At 44.1% G+C, this 17,769-nt stretch overlaps 1 protein-coding gene across 4 annotated transcripts in view; it reads right to left on the minus strand.

Moving 5' to 3' along the window:
• The window catches only part of sip1 (septin interacting protein 1), a 61,068-nt gene that overhangs the window by 17,744 nt on the left and 25,555 nt on the right, over positions 1-17,769 (minus strand). For 3 of the 4 annotated variants that reach the window (XM_089560645.1, XM_089560644.1, XM_089560643.1), the window contains exons 5-9: positions 15,264-15,321; positions 12,009-12,218; positions 9,200-9,350; positions 8,065-8,347; positions 5,598-5,745 (exon numbers count right to left, since the gene is read on the minus strand). In XM_089560645.1, the coding sequence (XP_089416771.1) occupies positions 5,598-5,745; positions 8,065-8,347; positions 9,200-9,350; positions 12,009-12,218; positions 15,264-15,321 (850 nt within the window). The remainder of the gene's footprint in view (positions 1-5,597; positions 5,746-8,064; positions 8,348-9,199; positions 9,351-12,008; positions 12,219-15,263; positions 15,322-17,769) is intronic. The other variant, XM_089560646.1, reaches the window with a different exon arrangement.

The following is a 17,769-nucleotide window of genomic DNA, read 5'->3' on the forward strand; positions in this document are numbered from 1 at the left end:
CCACCCCGGTCTTCTGGCGCCACGGCTACAGTGTTTCCCAACTGCGTGTTGTTGGCTATTCTCACAGCCTCTTCAGAGAGAATCAGGTTACTATCTGCACGTCCTGCCGTTGTTTCCCGCTCGAAGAACTCGAAGAGCGCATCGTCCACGAGTTCACTGAAAACTGGGGCGCCATTACTCAGCTTCGATGTTTTGCTCTCCCGCAGTTATGCTGAAGCATCTTTTTGAAATTGTCCCATTCCCGTATCCGTATGCGGTCGAGCTTGAAATGCCGAGACGTTTGGTGCAGGTTTCTTCCGTTTTACCGATGCCATTGTACGACCTCAACTTTCTTCGCCACTGAGTACGAATGCGCCGGCATCGCGAACTTGACAACGCCAAAACAAGACAAATGGCGCGTGCAAACGAGCATGCGAATGGCTTGAAAAGCAGGATTGGATTGGATTCTTGAACTGCATGGGGCAGACCAGTGTTGCTTGGGCGCGGTACGTTACAAGAACGCGTGCGGGGGGGGGGGGGGGGGGCGCTTTCCCGGAAAGGCGCAGAAATGTGAAATTGACAGTGAAGTTAGGGGGGGCCCTTGCAAGGGTGGGGGCGCTTGTTCGGAATTTTATGGTAGGCGGCCACAGCTGGCATGGGTAGGCATGATTAAAGAGAATTAGGTTGTGACCTATGTCCTGCAGTGAATGTAATCTGGCTGATGATGATGATGATGATGACATCACACCACTATGTGCAGCAGTAGGCACAACACACTCTTGACTGATAGTTTAGCACAAGGTGAAATCGCGTGAAAAAGCCGGTTACATTCAACATGTTGCGTAGGTAACACTGTCAAACTGCTTCCGTGCATAAACCAAGCGATGCACTAAATTTTTCTACCTTGCACACTGGTGACTTGACCTCCAGTTAAGGGGGGACGAGGGTCTTAAAACTAACTTTTTTATTTATGGCTAGAATCTCATGAAATTTTGCACACAGAAACGTTTCTCTCTTCTGACTCCAAATATGTAATCATAATTGAGCTGGTGGTCTTAGCTCCTGCAAAGTCTAGAGTGTAATTAGTTAATTTCTTACGCAGCTTTAATGAACTTTCTCATTGCATTTTGTTGCTTTCAATTACATGAACTGATAGCCAGAGAGTTCCCATACCCAATGACATTCTTCGTTTTTCTCTAAAGGCATGTCATCCTGATATACTATGTTGAGAGTAAAAGGTTGCACTATTTGACACTGCAGCTCGTTAAGCTAATTGTAAATTGCTATTTATATGTGGCCTAAACAAAAAAAGTAAGAGTGTCATCGGGTATGGGTATTTGCTGGCTATTAATTCATGTAATTAAAAGCAACAAAATGCAGTGAGAAAGTTCATTAAAGCTGCGTAAGAAATTACCTAATTAAAATCTAAAATTTAAGATAACTTTTAATCTCGGACCACCAGCTCAATTATGACTACATATTTGGAGTCAGATGAGAAAAACGCATCTATGTGCAATATTTCATGAGATTCTATCCACAAATAAAAAGGTCAGTTTTAATACCCTCGTCCCCCCTTAAGAAACTATAGAAATTGGACTCTCACTACCCATGGAACGCTATTACAAAGTGGACCGGCTTGGTTTGCTGAGATCGAAGATTACAGCAGCACTACCAGGAGTACCTGCACCAGGGAATTTTTTGGGGCGGCCGTACCTCACTGCTATTTGTACCTGCTTATAATACAAAGTTTTTTTTTGTTTTTCTCCAGATTTTAGCACGTCAAATTTCCGCCTCATGTCACACGTGGATCCAAACAACTTTTTAGCCCGAACCTACGATTCTGGTTTCGTTATTATTCAGTGCTGTCACTGTCAGGCTTCCAGCGAGAGGAGGTGCTATCTAGCAATGGTGCCGGTTGGCTGCTTCGATTTCAACACCATGTCATCACAATGTCATCACAACACCCATTATGCAGGGCGATTGCACCTCACACAATGTCAGGACCGTGAAACCAGTACTCCGTCGCTTTTAAAAAGAAAATGATCGAAGCTGCTCAAAGCATCAGCACCACGTCAAGCACTTCTACTGCATAGACTGAATGAGGTGGGGAGAGCCTGCAGTAACACCAGACGGCTGAAGTGGGCCTCTCCAGCTATGCTCTGTAGTTGGTCAAATGTTTAGGGGAATCCCTCAAGGTGGAGTAGATTTTGTAATAAGGGAGTAATTACTCATTGGCATCCACCCGAGCGCAGCCATACGGCTACAAAGGAAAGCTATACAGCTTTCTCAGAAACTTCGTAGTTAAAGAAAAATTCGCCCTGGTCCGGGGTTCGAACCCGGGACCACCGCTTCACCGGAGCAGTCGCTCTACCAATTGAGCTAACCAGGACGGCAAGCTTGTGGTAGGATGAGAGCGAATTGATCAATAACTCGAAGTGGGAACAGTGTTGGTCAAATGTTTAGGGGAATCCCCCAAGATGGAGTAGATTTGTAATAAGTGAGTAATTACTCATTGGCATCCACCCGAGCGCAGCCATACGGCTACAAAGGAAAGCTATACAGCTTTCTCAGAAACTTCGTAGTTAAAGAAAAATTCGCCCTGGTCCGGGGTTCGAACCCGGGACCACCGCTTCACCGGAGCAGTCGCTCTACCAATTGAGCTAACCAGGACGGCAAGCTTGTGGTAGAACGAGAGCGAATTGATCAATAACTCGAAGTGGGAACAGTGTTGGTCAAATGTTTAGGGGAATCCCCCAAGGTGGAGTAGATTTGTAATAAGTGAGTAATTACTCATTGGCATCCACCCGAGCGCAGCCATACGGCTACAAAGGAAAGCTATAAAGCTTTCTCAGAAACTTCGTAGTTAAAGAAAAATTCGCCCTGGTCCGGGGTTCGAACCCGGGACCACCGCTTCACCGGAGCAGTCGCTCTACCAATTGAGCTAACCAGGACGGCAAGCTTGTGGTAGGACGAGAGCGAATTGATCAATAACTCGAAGTGGGAACAGTGTTGGTCAAATGTTTAGGGGAATCCCCCAAGGTGGAGTAGATTTGTAATAAGTGAGTAATTACTCATTGGCATCCACCCGAGCGCAGCCATACGGCTACAAAGGAAAGCTATACAGCTTTCTCAGAAACTTCGTAGTTAAAGAAAAATTCGCCCTGGTCCGGGGTTCGAACCCGGGACCACCGCTTCACCGGAGCAGTCGCTCTACCAATTGAGCTAACCAGGACGGCAAGCTTGTGGTAGAACGAGAGCGAATTGATCAATAACTCGAAGTGGGAACAGTGTTGGTCAAATGTTTAGGGGAATCCCCCAAGGTGGAGTAGATTTGTAATAAGTGAGTAATTACTCATTGGCATCCACCCGAGCGCAGCCATACGGCTACAAAGGAAAGCTATACAGCTTTCTCAGAAACTTCGTAGTTAAAGAAAATTCGCCCTGGTCCGGGGTTCGAACCCGGGACCACCGCTACACCGGAGCAGTCGCTCTACCAATTGAGCTAACCAGGACGGCAAGCTTGTGGTAGGACGAGAGCGAATTGATCAATAACTCGAAGTGGGAACAGTGTTGACCAACTGTTTAGGGGAATCCCCCAAGGTGGAGTAGATTTTGTAATAAGGGAGTAATTGGATCTGTAGTTGGATCGTGGATGCTTGGGCCAGCATTTCCGGGGAGCTCGTTGGTCACGCTTTCAAGAAATGCGGGATACCAAACGCATTCGATGGTATTGAAGACTAGTTTCTATGAAAAGACATCTCTGACAAGGGACTCTCGGAAGACAATACATGTGGTGACAGTGTGTGCGTGTGTGCGTTCCTTCTTGTCTTGCGTCTTCGTTTTTGCTGGTTTTTTGTTAGAAGAATACATCCCACGATGACTACTGCTAAAGTGTGAATCGCAGCGTAAATAAATGCTTTCGATGAGCCTTCCTCATTAAGATTGGTATATACGGAGGAAAATATTTTAAAAAGTTCTCGCTATCCCAAATTACACCTTGTATTATGTTGGGGTCTTATTATAGACGGGTTTTTAAGGTATGCTGAAAATCTTCAGTAATTCTAACACTCTCTTTGTTTTTCGCAATAGCGCAGTCCCAACCAGCGGCAAGAACCCACGAAATCGCATTAGTCACAGGCAAAAAAAAAAAAAAAAAAAATCATACACAATGAACTTCCACAACAAAGAGCGGTGTCATTTTATCTCTCACAGCTTATTTGACCCATATAATTCAAAGAAAAAAAGTATTCTCTACAAGCCCACAAAAGAACATTTCTGCCTGCTCAATCACAACTATCGCTGAATTTCTGCCAGGAAATATCACACCATATGTTTTTAGTGTTGGGTGCTCAGCTCGTGCAGCCCTTGCAGCCTTGGCAAGATTCTACTATACAGTAGAACCTCGTTAATTCGAAGTCCGCCGGACCGCGAAAAATCATCGAATTAACCGGGTTTTCGAATTATCAAAAATCGACAAAAAATGAGAAATAAACGTACGAAACATGGCTGCATCAACACTGCACCTTTATTTTGCCTGAAAAACGGTCACGAAGTAGTCATCAATCGGCGCGCGGGCGAGAGCCGGTTGTGGTCGGATACGTCAGATCGGCGACGCTACGCCAAGCGCTCCGACGCGACTGCTACTTGTGGCTACGGGAGGAGGGAGGGGGGGGGGGGGGGTACACTCGCTCTTCTGCCACCCTTTGATTGGGGGCACTGCTTGGAGCGGAGCTCCGACACGAGCGCAGAACGTTCTTCGTTCGACACGCCGCCTGGGAGAGGAGGCGAGTGGCGAAGGGAGTAGAGGGGAGGAGTGGCGCGGGAGGCGTGCGCAGTGCATTCTGGCTTCGGCGCGCTCAGCGCGAAATAGAGACATGCTCCATGGTGCGGTCAGAGTGCGCCGAAGCCGCCAGACACGTCCGCGGTCATAGCCGTGCCGCGCGAGCGCGTGCTACGTCGGAGTATAAACGCGCCTGAACACAGAACACGTTTGATCGCGGCACCGAACAATCAAAACACTACGAGCAGCGCCACTACGAGCAGCGCCACTACACTACGAGACAAACAATGGAAATGGAGCCAGAAAAATTGTGACCTAGCGGCACCTGGTTGTTGCTTTGTCAACTAAAGCTAGCCTCCGAGACTAATAGTCGACTGTGCAGATCGCCGAGGCACAACAAACCACCGGAAACCGAAAATTGATTTACAGTGCCGCCTGGCTGCCACTCCGGCAACTCACCTATACTGGCCTCAGAGACTGGCAACACATTTTTCTTTTCACGAATCACGGAGGCCATGGTTTAAACCTACGTATTATCCGGAGAGGGGCGCGCTGGCTGTTCAAATTATCGGGCAAATTTTGCATGGAAACTGTTGGGACCGCCGAAAACCTTCGAATTATGCGGGATTTCGAATAAACAGAGTTCGAATTAACGAGGTTTTACTTATATGTATCAGATAAAGTCACCAGAAATTGAAAAACACAAAAGGATTTAATTCAAGACGTTTCGGCTAGGACCAGCCTTTTTCAAGTGTGATATTGATCTGATATTGATCAATCAGCTGCCAAGAAATTGCTTTTGATATATATATATATATAAGTCGAATGACTCCCTCACCATGGGGCAGACCAGAGTGATGGCCAGGTCTGAGAGTCCGTACATCTTGTACTCCTCGTAGTACTCGTCCTGCAGTGTGTGGAACATCCCTGCACACTCGTCCAGGGTGAGGGGCTCCACATGGTCCTCCTGGCTTCGGTCAACCATCCTGGGGTGATCGATCGAAAAAAAAAAAAAGGTGGAGAAATTAAAGGCTGAAGACCTTGAACTGACAGGCATCAATGGCCCCTTTTTAAGTAAACACATAGAGATGTACTACACAGAAACGTTAACGCAGTGAGCACTTAAATTTAAATGGCCATCTTGCAGTTGCAGTTTTAATATGTTCTTGGCATCTCTCATAAAAGAGCTATATATATATATATATATATATATATCCATAGTAGAACTTTGCCAATATGTGTAAAAAATGCGGAAACATATTATCAGCAAAAATGCGTGATTCGAACCCCACCATTTAGAAAAATGGTCGCCGATGAATGAGGTATGAAGGCATTTATTGACATTTTCACCTCATAAAAATCTTGATTAGCAATCCTAGCAACACAGTCTGTGCAGCTCGCCTTCTAGTGCTCACCGAATTTAGTACGCATTTGTGTTGTTCTTGGAGGGGCAGAAAATTCACAACACATCCGGTTCATGTGCGGCCACAGCAAAATTTGCGATCGCTTCTTTGTCTACAGACGCTTCGTCCCCTTGCAAAAATGCAGTGGGGAAGCCGCTGCGCGGCTAACTGTCGCAGTGTTTTTGTTTTGCGTTTCCCAAACCCAGCCCATTCGCATGTAAGCACATCTGTGGAGCTCTCAGGTGTTTTGCCCTGTTGCCCTATGGCACTATGAAGAAGCGGCTGCGTGCTGGAATGTGAATGCACCCCCCCCCCCCCCCCCCCGCCCTTTTTCTTTCTTTTTGTATGCTTCGCCCCTTTACATTAAGGCACCGCAGAGAAGCGACCATGTCAGGTGACTGTCGGTGCGGTCCAGCTCTTCCATGTCACGTGCTCCGAGCTTCAGCACACTTGTACGTTTGCACACGTGCAGTCAGTCGCTAAACATATCACGCGACCAGGATATGTCAAAATTTTGAAAGTAGCAGCCGGGGAAATTCTGTTATCCGGAAACTTAGTAACTGGCAAATGTTATGAACCTGGATTTCTTCTCTCTCCGAGAGCACAGACGTGAGCCGCAGCCGAAGACCCCTGTACGCCTCCCTTTTTTCTAATGGAACATATAAACGAGACTTTACTGTTTATTGTCTTCCCCATATCACTGTCACATTGGTACTCAAATTTTGTGCAAAATAAATGGTCGGTTTTGTACGGTACCTCATTTTCCAGAGTTACCTGCCTGCTTTGTCCGAAACAAGAAAGAAGATGTGTTGTATCAAGCAAGAGAGAAAACTCGCAGCCGTTCCTCAAAGTGTACAGCACCTAAAAGTGGTGTCTTTCTTTCGGGTGAGTTTGGCATCCTTCCTTTCGCAGTTATGCTTTTTAGGGCTCTCTAGTGAACGCAATAAATAATATATCTCAAAACAATGAGATTACTGGCAAGGCCGCCACCATTTTTAAGCAGACCGATTTTACCCCCAGTAATACCATCCTTTTTTTTTTTTACTAAATTTCGACCATAAGGTTCATCTTCGAAACAGAAAATGATTCCATGACCCCTTGGCTACTTATATGATAGATCCAGGACATCTGAAGTCACCATTTCCAACCATTATGACACTTTAAATGAAATTTCACCCACAACCATAAACCGCTAATATTTTGCGCTGGAAAACTCTTTCTTGAGGCCTGAATATACTAGTTAGGAAGAAAAATACCCGTTTTCAAATGAAACAAACTATGGCACTTGAAAGGGTTTTAAGGAGTTCAGCTCCATCTGCCATAAAGCGAAATGCCTGCTTCCTTCCCTAGCTCTTCTCACAGGGTGTTTCAGCATCTTAACACCAGATGGCCTAGAATTCATACTTAAGTGCACTGCCAAATTAACCATTGGAAAATGAACCCGCACATGGGAAAATACACACGAGACTTGCCCACCTCAGCCTTTTAAGCACACAAATTTCCTGCAGTCGCACTCATTGGTGTCAAGAAATAATTGCAGCAAAGCAATAAGGAAACATAAGCCATGTTATATTGTGCTAAAACAACGACACATAAAAGAAGAACACATGCACACGCTCGTCCTGGGCTTGTGCTCTTCACTTATGTGTCATTGTTTTAGCGCAACATAACATGGCTTATGTAGACAATCACCATCTAGCCCAACAACAGCTCTTGTTAAAGCAATGAGGGAACATCATTCAATAACGAGAACTGACCCAATTAACATTAGGTGCAAACAGTGCCTTTTAGTTACTCCGACATTCCGTCTGTCTTTTGTGAGCGTGAAGATGCTTGCACTATCGTGTTTTTAACAGATCATAATGACGACCCTAAAGAGGCATCTTGTTTTAACCAACTCACGTCTTGACGATGTCACTGAGCTGGCCCAGCCTCCGCTCCTGCTTCTCCTCGGCTGTGATGAGCTCCTCGAGGCGTTCCAGCTCGTGCTGCAGGTTGACGGTGCGGTCGTCCTCGTGCTTGGCCTCTCGGTCGTTCTGCACGATCCGCTGCTCCGTCATGTCCACCAGCAGCTCCAGGTTGTTGGTCAGCTCCGGCACCGAGAAGTGAGATCCGACGGCGCGCTTGAGCTCAATCTCCTCCCGCTCGTCGGGCCTCGAATGCTGCTGGTGAAGCTCGTGGTAACCTGGGAGCAGTACAGATAAGAGACCACAGTTAGCCGCCTCTAGACAAGCACACTTTTCATAACTAGTTTTGTTTGGTTTATGGTTTATGGGGGTTTAACGTCCCAAAGCGACTCGGGCTATGAGGGGCGCCGTAGTGAAGGGCTCCGGAAATTTCGACCACCTGGGCTTCTTTAACTTGCCCTGACATCGCACAGTACACGGGCCTCCAGAATTTCGCCCCCATTGAAATTCAACCGCCGCGGCCGGGGTCGAACCCACGTATTTCGGGTCAGCAGCCAAGTACCGTAACCACTCAGCCACCGCGGCGGCAACATAACTAGTTTGAGACCAGTGACTATTAATTTTAGCCAGATTCACGTGAATGGTAGTTTTGAAGTGAACAGTAATTTTCTTCCGCTAATTATGGGGCGAATATTCTGGACACCTTTGAGCAGCAAAATGGGGCACTGTAGGTCTTTCAAAACCATTCACTTTTCTAACCACAAAATCATTCCACAAAAAAGGAAAGAGTGCGCATAAGCTTTCAAATGCAACTCCAAAAACCTCAAACAGAGCACCCCAAGAGCACGAAAAGCAATGTTTGCTGCCTTGGTTTTAAATAAAGGAAGTCAAAACCACAATTACAAAGCCACTATATAATATTATTAACAGTAATAATAAAATTATTCACCATCCATTACAGAATCAAGACAAGTGTTTAGGGGTTACATTAAACATTCTCATTGAATTCAATATTGGACGTTTTACTATTAACTCGAACATTCGCACAAACCTAGTTCCAACTGCTGAAAGTAAGGTGCAGTAAGATGCCAGTTCAAGTTGCTACAGTTTACAAGAATTGGCACACATACCTGACAGCACCCGTTGTTCCGGCCCAGTCATGTCGATGACCTTGACCTTGCTGAGCTTGCTCTGCGGTCCTGTCAACGGCTTCTTGTACACCCCTTCCGACTTGACCTCTTCAATCGTCTTGTAGACATACGTCACCTTCTTTTCACCCTCCTGTAAGGCGTAAACATGCAACGCCCTGAACACCCGAGGCTCCAAAAAAAAAAAAAACTTCCCACAGTTAAATTCATCAGAGTTAACTATTTCCATTTCCATACCCTGAGGCCTGTGATTTCCTTCACTGCATTTCCACAGTTGTCAGTGGACACAGCCTCAATTAACAAACACACTGATTAACACAATGCCTTTCACTTGAATAAGCTGACGACACATTTAATGCAAAACTACCATGACGAACGGGTGCATGACACGAATACAAGAAACACTTCCACACCTATCTGAAGCTATTCCATGCTGCATGGATCTAGCAGTAATTAAGGCGATTCAGCGTTATGTGTAATGTGTGAAGAATCAGTTCCGAGACGTGAAAACTCATTTCCCGTGCGTAGAACTGCCCAGAGAGATTCTTCTTTTCAGTTTTCACACTTATGTGTTGCTCAGTTTACAGGTTTACATTGCTACCTTTCCTGTGGTATGGGGTTATGACGTTATGCCACAACTATGACTCCTTGCATGATGTCGTCTCAAAGTTGTTTATGTACTTGGAAACACACCTCACACAAAGCTAGATTTTTTTTTTACCAAATGGCGATGGTGAATTCAAATGACTTATCTCAAAGAGTAAGCTCGCGAGCGGCTGGAATATTTCAAAGTAAAAGTTACTAGAGGAAAACAAAATGCCACATTTGAGATCGCAGCAATTGTCATGCGAAGTTAGTTGTCATGCATTAATCCTTCTGTCACACCGGAAGATGTCACAACAGAAAAAAGAAATGTCAACCAAAGGTCGCAGTCAAAAGATATTATATAGAGAAAATTTTCTTTTTTTCTGCACAGTAAGCTTGATAAGTGAACCTGATGCGCGTTTCAGTGATTGTCCAAGGCACTTAGCATACCTGCAAAAACTTGCGCATTTTTTACCCCAACCTTTGGATGGCGATTCTTTTTGCTGTTGTGACATGAGCTTACTACCCTACCACAGAAGGTTTTGTCAGATCTTAAGGGGGGATGAGGGGATCGAAGGCAACTTTCCTATTTTTCGACTTAGAGTGATGAAATTTGGCAGGCTGGCTTAAAACAGCATCAAACAATCAGATATAAAGTTTCACAATGACAGCTTCAGTAGGCTCCCTTTTATCATTGTTTATATGTTGTCCCCATGTTGCTTGCTAGTGGAAAGCCTAGCGTGACAAAAAAACAGGCTACAGATCTGCAAATGCTTTTAAAATATTTACTAAGTGTAGTGTAAATCAAGACTCTCTTAATTTTTTTTTTATTTTCTCTGCTCTTTTTTTTTAAAGGACACAGTATGCACAGTCTTTTATGTCTAGAATGTATCATGCTCTAATTACCATGTAATAAAAACATATGAGCCTAAACAGTAAATCTGAGACTGTCTTGACGCAGACCACACTTCAGTGATCACAACAAAACAAATGGGGTAAAAATGCATGCACCCATTGCTGTGCTACGCTTTCCACGAGCAAGGTATTAAGCTCAAAACAAACTTTCAAGAAAACAAGCCTGAAAGTTCTAAACTAGCACACACTGTCTATGTGTAGATGCCAACAAATATATTTATTTGGAGTGCTTAAAGTTCATTTTTAGGTGAAATATTTCAGTACAACATAGAAAGAGTGTTGGAGATGCCAAAAATTGTACTTTTCAAAAATTGACTTTTTTTTTTGTGATTTTTGCAATCTGATCCCCACATCCCCCCTTAAGTTACATCGAAATTCCGTGCTATTCAAGTCAAATGACATTAGCATTTAAGGTCATTAAATGGCTGTTACAGAGGAGCATGTCATGAAATTCGGGACTGAATGAGTTCTGTGAACTGACTCAAAGATCACTAGTAAAAACAGTCACTGCACAACAACAATCTGTAAATACCTTCAACAAAAAAAAGAAAGTCAATTTTTTGCATTTCATATTACACTCGGGTTAGCTTAAGCAAAACGGCTATCCACACCAAAAGAGCATTGAATATCCCTTTCAGGCGCCATTTTTTGTTTTGACTGAAATCAATTATTTTTTCACCTAAGTAGTATATTCAGGCCTCAAGAAAGGGAATTTGTTAGTTTTCGAACGTGAAAGACCGGCAGGCAAGTTTTTACAACGATGTGTAGAACTCGGTACAAAGTGTGAGATTTGTTAGAAATAACAACATCGAAATGTTCTCGTGTGTCAGGTAAACACCCTAGGTTGTGTTTCGAATATTCACATTACGCTCGAAATTGAGCCAAAACAATCGATGTTTTCACTCGCGGCAAAATCTGTCTGCACATAAACGGCGGACAAAGTGCTACCTAGCAACTTATTTGCAAAAGTTGCAAATAAGTTGCAAAAAAAAGCAACTTATTTGCAACAAGAAGGGAGCTCAATTTGACTGAAATAATGAAATCACTGTTAAGTGCTCCAGTTTCTCAGAAAAAGCAGTAAGTTTGCTGCTTACACAATTGTGCACAAAGTGCCTGAAAGGGATATCAAATCACGTTTGGATTAGCTACGATAGAGCATCGTGCGTCACGTTTTGCACAGCAGATATCTAATGAGGCACATGATTTTGAAGACACAAATATCTTGAGTCCACATTAATTAAAAGATGCCGATAAAATCTTTGTGCGCAGCTTGCACAAGCTTCCACCTCACCTTGCGCTTTCGCCATTGGTTCAACTCAGTTTGGGCTGCTTTGCGGCTCGTGGAATCTTCCGCGGTTCCGTCGGGAACCAGCAGCTTGGGCCCTGCGGTCTCTGGACCGTAGAGACCGATGGCTCCCTTGCCCTTGCGAACCTTCGCTTCTATGGGGGCCGAGATGCCCTGAAGGTCCCGGCCGAGACCTCTACCCGGTTGGTAGCCCATCTAGAAAAAAAGTGGGGAAAAAAAAGACTTCCTGTCAAGTCGACGTCTCCCGATGTCCCAATAAGGGCCGTTACAAAGCCAAGCCTGGAGTTCCAGCATGCAGTACATGATGAATGCGATCATACACCAAGAGCGATGAAAGATGAGCCTTACGCAGGTCTACGAGATTAGAAAACAGCCCTGAGCAAAAATCACTGCTTCCTTGAGGAAGAGCTCTCAAATTAAGTTCCTGCATCAAAATGGTATATCCAAAATTCAGTATATCAATGCCCTTGCTAAGAGCTGGAGGGATGACCATGGCAAATAAGAAGCTTCTTCGCGATTACATCATCATCATCATCATTAACAGCCTGACTACGCCCACTGCAGGGCAAAGGCCTCTCCCGTGTCGCTCCAATTAACGCTGTCCTTTGCTAGCTGCAGCCACCGTATCCCCATAAATTTCTTAATTTCATCCACCCACCTAACTTTCTGCCGCCCCCTGCTATGCTTGCCTTCTCTTCGAATCCACTCCGTTACCCTTAAGGACCAGCAGCTATCTTGCCTTCGCATTACATGCCCTGCCCAAGCCCACTTCTTGCTCTTGATTTCAACTAGGATGTCATTAACGCGCATTAGTTCTCTCACCCACTCTGCCCCCTTCCAATCTCTTAACGTTAAACCTATCATATTTCTTTCCGTAGCTCGCTGCATTGTCCTGAACTCAAACTGAACCCTCTTTGTTAGCCTCCACGTTTCTGCCCCATAGGTGAGTACCGGCAAGATACAGCTGTAGTATACTTTTCTCCTGAGGGATATTGGTACACTGCCATTCATGATCTGAGAGAACCTGCCATATGCGCTCCATTCCACTCTTATTCTAGTTATTCCGCTTTCATGATTCGGATCTGCGGTCACTACCTGCTCTAAGCAGACGTATTATGATTACAGTATCTTATCAAATATGATAACAAAACTATACTATACTAACAAAAAAAAATCAGTGTTTAGAAGAGCACTACTATCATACACCTAACAGAGAGACCGCGGTAAGAAAGTGCAAACACATATGAATTAACTTTAAATCCTTAATGCCACAAGTGTTATGGACATGCTGCCAAAGTCATTCCCTGATTGAACTTCTTAACACATAATTCATGATGCCTACACAAACCTGTAAAGTCAAGCTGTAATATATTTTTATACAGCACTGCTTTGTTTTCTCATAAACTAATGACCTTTTACAAACAATTCCTCTGTTCTACAATTATTTACTCTTCATTGGTACGGTTTACAAGCCATTTTTTTTTGCCACTGCACAAAATGAATGTTAAGTCTACAACCCCTGATGCTAATACACCATAGGTTTGGTAGGTATTACAATACGCATGCACATAAAGTACACTTTGATGCAGCTGAAAATTTGTTTACGGACACATATACACCCTCTATGTTGTAAGGGCTGCACTTGGGTGGATACTAATGAGTAATTCCTCCCTTTTTACACCCTGTATAATGTTTAAAAGCTTTTTCTAACGATGCTCACAACGCAAAACTGCTTGTCATTTGCTTTTAACAGAAAAAGCCCAGAACAGTCTCTGCCTTTCACCTCTATTTTGAACAGCAATCCGGTAACTGCTAAATAACGACCAAGCTGCGCTGTGCAGATAAGTTAATTAGTGCTAAGCTAATTAAGTCTCAAACGGGTTTTGGGAGACAAACAAGAAGACGTCGCAAAAAGTAACATAACAGCTCCAAACGCTGTCAGCCAGTTCAGCAACAGTGAGCGCAATACTAGTGCTGCGTAGGGAAGTGGACTGGAAGGAACGTACAGAAACAATCATCCAAAGTTCATAGATGCTTAAGGCTAAAAAGTTTACAAGCAGTTTCACAAATGCTGGTAAAGAACTGCAAAACCTGCTGATGTTTTTGGAATTAGCAGGGTATTGAAACGTGAAGTTTTTAACAACTAAAGCTTGACAGAAATTACTGTAATCAAACAACGCGATGCTAAAGATTCTGAAAAAAAAAAAAAATGACAGGATGATTAATGTTAGCACTTCTACTTCCCACTGTACATGTACGACAAACTGTGCCTGCCTCGACTCTGTTTCTTACACATTTGTAACAGCCTTAATACTTGCTACTTCTTAGCTACTTGAATCAAATATGGTTAAAAATTCACCGAGGGTTTTAGATTGCACAATGAACAAAGCTCTGAACAGGGCCCATATTCCAACTTGCATCCCTTTCACAAATGTCCCTTTCGGACAATCTGGTGTCGCCGGAAGGGAGGTTTTCAAAACATGTGAAAGTTAGAATGCATTGCGTTTTACAAGCGCAACATTTAGTTGCATTTACAACACGCAGGTCACGCGCTGCGTTGGGTACCTCTCCTTCTCTTATCTTCCTGTGCAAATGAAGGGTATTACTATTACTAACTTTCAGTACTAATCACAGTTCAGCAAATAAAAAATATGCTTCTTATACAAAACAACATGAAAATGGCTACTAGTTTTTGAAGTGTGTACAACACTTTCTTGATTGTTAAACGAGTTACCAACTTTTTCTAAAAGTAGATGCTTTCATGCAAAAAAAAAAAGTGACTTACAACCCTTTCACCTCATACAAAGTCAATAACTGCTCACTACACAAATTTTAGGATTGGGCTCTTAGTACAAAGAGACAAAAATGGTTCGCTCAATGATCCATTTTAATACACAAAAAAAAACAGCCAATCAATTCTGAAATCCTTTAGATTATTTCAGAGCCAATCCTATCAGTATTTCATACATCTGAAAGACGTCATTCACATCTATGTTGTGTTCGTGTTTGTCATTCAGTAAACAAAAAAGGGGATTATAATAAAATGGCTTCGCAATGTGGTTGTTCCATAAAATCTAAGCCATCAATCTCATTCAGCATCTTTTTAGCTAACTGCGCAGCCAACAATCCTTCACCCCACGAGCCCCGTGGCTAGGCTTGCCACTCAGAGGGCAAGAACGGGATAAGCATAGGGCTTCGCTCGACGAGCATTCCGCAAAAATCAATTGATCAATCTCACACCTGAAGGAGTAACTTAGCTCCAATACCCTTCGTGTGCCTTTCCCAGTTGCCGAAGCCACTGCAAAGAAAGAGAGAGAAAAGCGGCAGTCAGGACACTGCACGAGACACATGTACAGTCAGGGACAAAAGTCTCCGGACCACGTGTTCCTCTAACGAAGCCGATAGCTCTGCTATTAGTCGGCGGCTGGAGACCACACTTGTGGAGGTAAAAGTTAAATTTTTGTTCTTTCATCTCCACAAGTGCGGTCTCCAGACGCTGTCTGATAGTAGAGCTATAAGCTTCGTTTGAGGAACACGTGGTCCGGAGACTTTTGTCCCCGACTGTACAAAAGACAGCTTTGAAATGAAGAAACAGCCTGCTCCCACTAATCACAGCAGTGTCACCCTGAATAACACTCCTCTTTCAGCAAATCTGCTGACACTCAATACTTTGGGCATCAATAAAAGAATTTAAAAGCTCCGCCTAAAGGGTATGTACCACACGATAGCGTTAGAGGGCTAATGCCCGTATATCCAGAGCTGGTCATTCCCTACATCACATTCCTAGATCCCTGGGAGTCCTTATACCACTCCCGGCACAGTGGTGCAACGTTTAACCCTTTGAGGGTCAAATTATTTTGAAGAAAACTTTCCCAGGTGGTCAGATTACTTTATTGCGGATCTTGAATCTACAAAATGTATATAATCGAGAATAAATAGTAAAAAAAATATTAGGAACAGTACTTTGGTGACAGCATCACTCACAACTGGAAAATGTTCAATAGAATAGAATAGCAACGGTGATAAGCAAGCTAAGAGCAGCACCAAGAAAGATAGAAATAAACTTTCGCCGCCTCTGCAAAACAGTGCCCACAAAGAGAAAACACGTTTCGCGCGACTCCGTTGCGATCCCACGGCGGAATCGAAACCGCGTAGGCGCGTTGCCACAGAGGGCGAGAATACCTCGCGAGCAACGGTGATAAGCAAGCTAAGAGCAGCGCCAATAAAGATAGAAATCAACTTCGGCAACCCCTGCAAGATAGTGCTGACAAAAAGAAAACTCAAATTTCGCCCGACTCCGTTGCGATCACGCGGTGAAACCAAAACTACAAAAGGGGTGCCGCCGCGCTAAAGCTAGACATAAGTTCTGCTTATCTCCGTAAGAAAGCAGCACAAAATTCAAACACTTCTTGTAAGTCCTAAGAGGTGGCAGCACCCCCCAGTGAGCACGCATCGTTCTTTTGGGGCAAAATTTCAAACGGAAGACCGAAACCGTACCCGTACGGCAAAGACCTTGCGGGACAGAAAACCGCCGCCGTACATATATGGCAAAAACCTTCAAAGGGTTAAGCAATGCACCACTGCCCTGCGATGACAGGTGCTACAACCGGTGGGGCTTGGTGCAACCCCAATCATCAATTTAACTGCCACCGTATGCGGTTTGCTTGTCACAATTTTGTTTCTTTTTTTTAAATCCCAATTTAATCTATGTCACAATTCGGTGGGCAGGTTGTCATTAAGCCACAAGGTCATGTGATCTAGGTGGCCCACCTGCCTCCTAGGTTGCTTCTCTGGGGATTTTTGCACAGGTTTTTCGCTCGCAGTGTCAATGACGCCGACGGCAACACAAACTCCTTGACGCTATTGTGCTAAAATAATATCACCCAGCCCAAATCTGCTCACACTGGAAGCACTTGTTTGCTTCAAGATTGGTTACAAGCGTCCACTATTTAGAACAGAGGGGATGAAGCCACATTAGCATGGCTACGCCTCTCGTAACTTGTTCACCGGTGATGAACAACAAAGAGTAAAACCTCGTTGAGAAGTACCAGATGCAAAGTGGCAGTACGCCTTAATCAAAAACAGCTTAGATATAACTAGGGCCCGGAAATTTAGGCACTAAAGAACCCCGAAATAGGCAGGCATCTAGGCTCTAAAAAACACTGAAATAGGCTATATAGGCGCTTTGAATAATGCTCTTTATTCAGAAGTACAAGATTTATAAGTCAAGCATGGAGCGTACGCAGTCCTCAACTGAAGCAATAAAGCGCATTCTCAGGTTTTCGAACGTGAAGCTCCTTCGGTTTTCGCTAAGCATAGTTTTGTACCTTAAAAGGCTTCTTTGGACATCGCATGAACTTAGTGGCGCGAACCTAAAACGTGAGAGTTGATAAAGGCTTAGGCCTTCAGGTGATGTGCCCGTATCGTCTCCGCGTAGTCTTGATTTGGGAAACTGTTTCTAGGCGTCTATTTTTTCTACCAATTGTTGCATCATCGTAGAAGCAGTGGCACCCTTTTCTTCCATTCCCCGAAGTGCTACGGTACTTCTGCCACTTCCTTCAGCGATTCATCTATTGAGAGTCCAGCCTTTTCCAACTTTATCATTCTTTCCGTCAATGTTGAGAAGATTGCACTAATGTATCTCAGGTCTCTTTCCAAACTCGCCTCTTGCTACACTTCAAGATAAACACTTCGTTGCACTACGTTCAAGTTACAATTCGAGAAAAATGTTCGGCGAGACCCGCGC

The sequence above is a fragment of the Amblyomma mixtum genome, chromosome 9 (assembly GCF_055824585.1).
Source record: "Amblyomma mixtum isolate Tamu chromosome 9, ASM5582458v1, whole genome shotgun sequence".
Lineage (NCBI taxonomy): Eukaryota > Metazoa > Arthropoda > Arachnida > Ixodida > Ixodidae > Amblyomma > Amblyomma mixtum.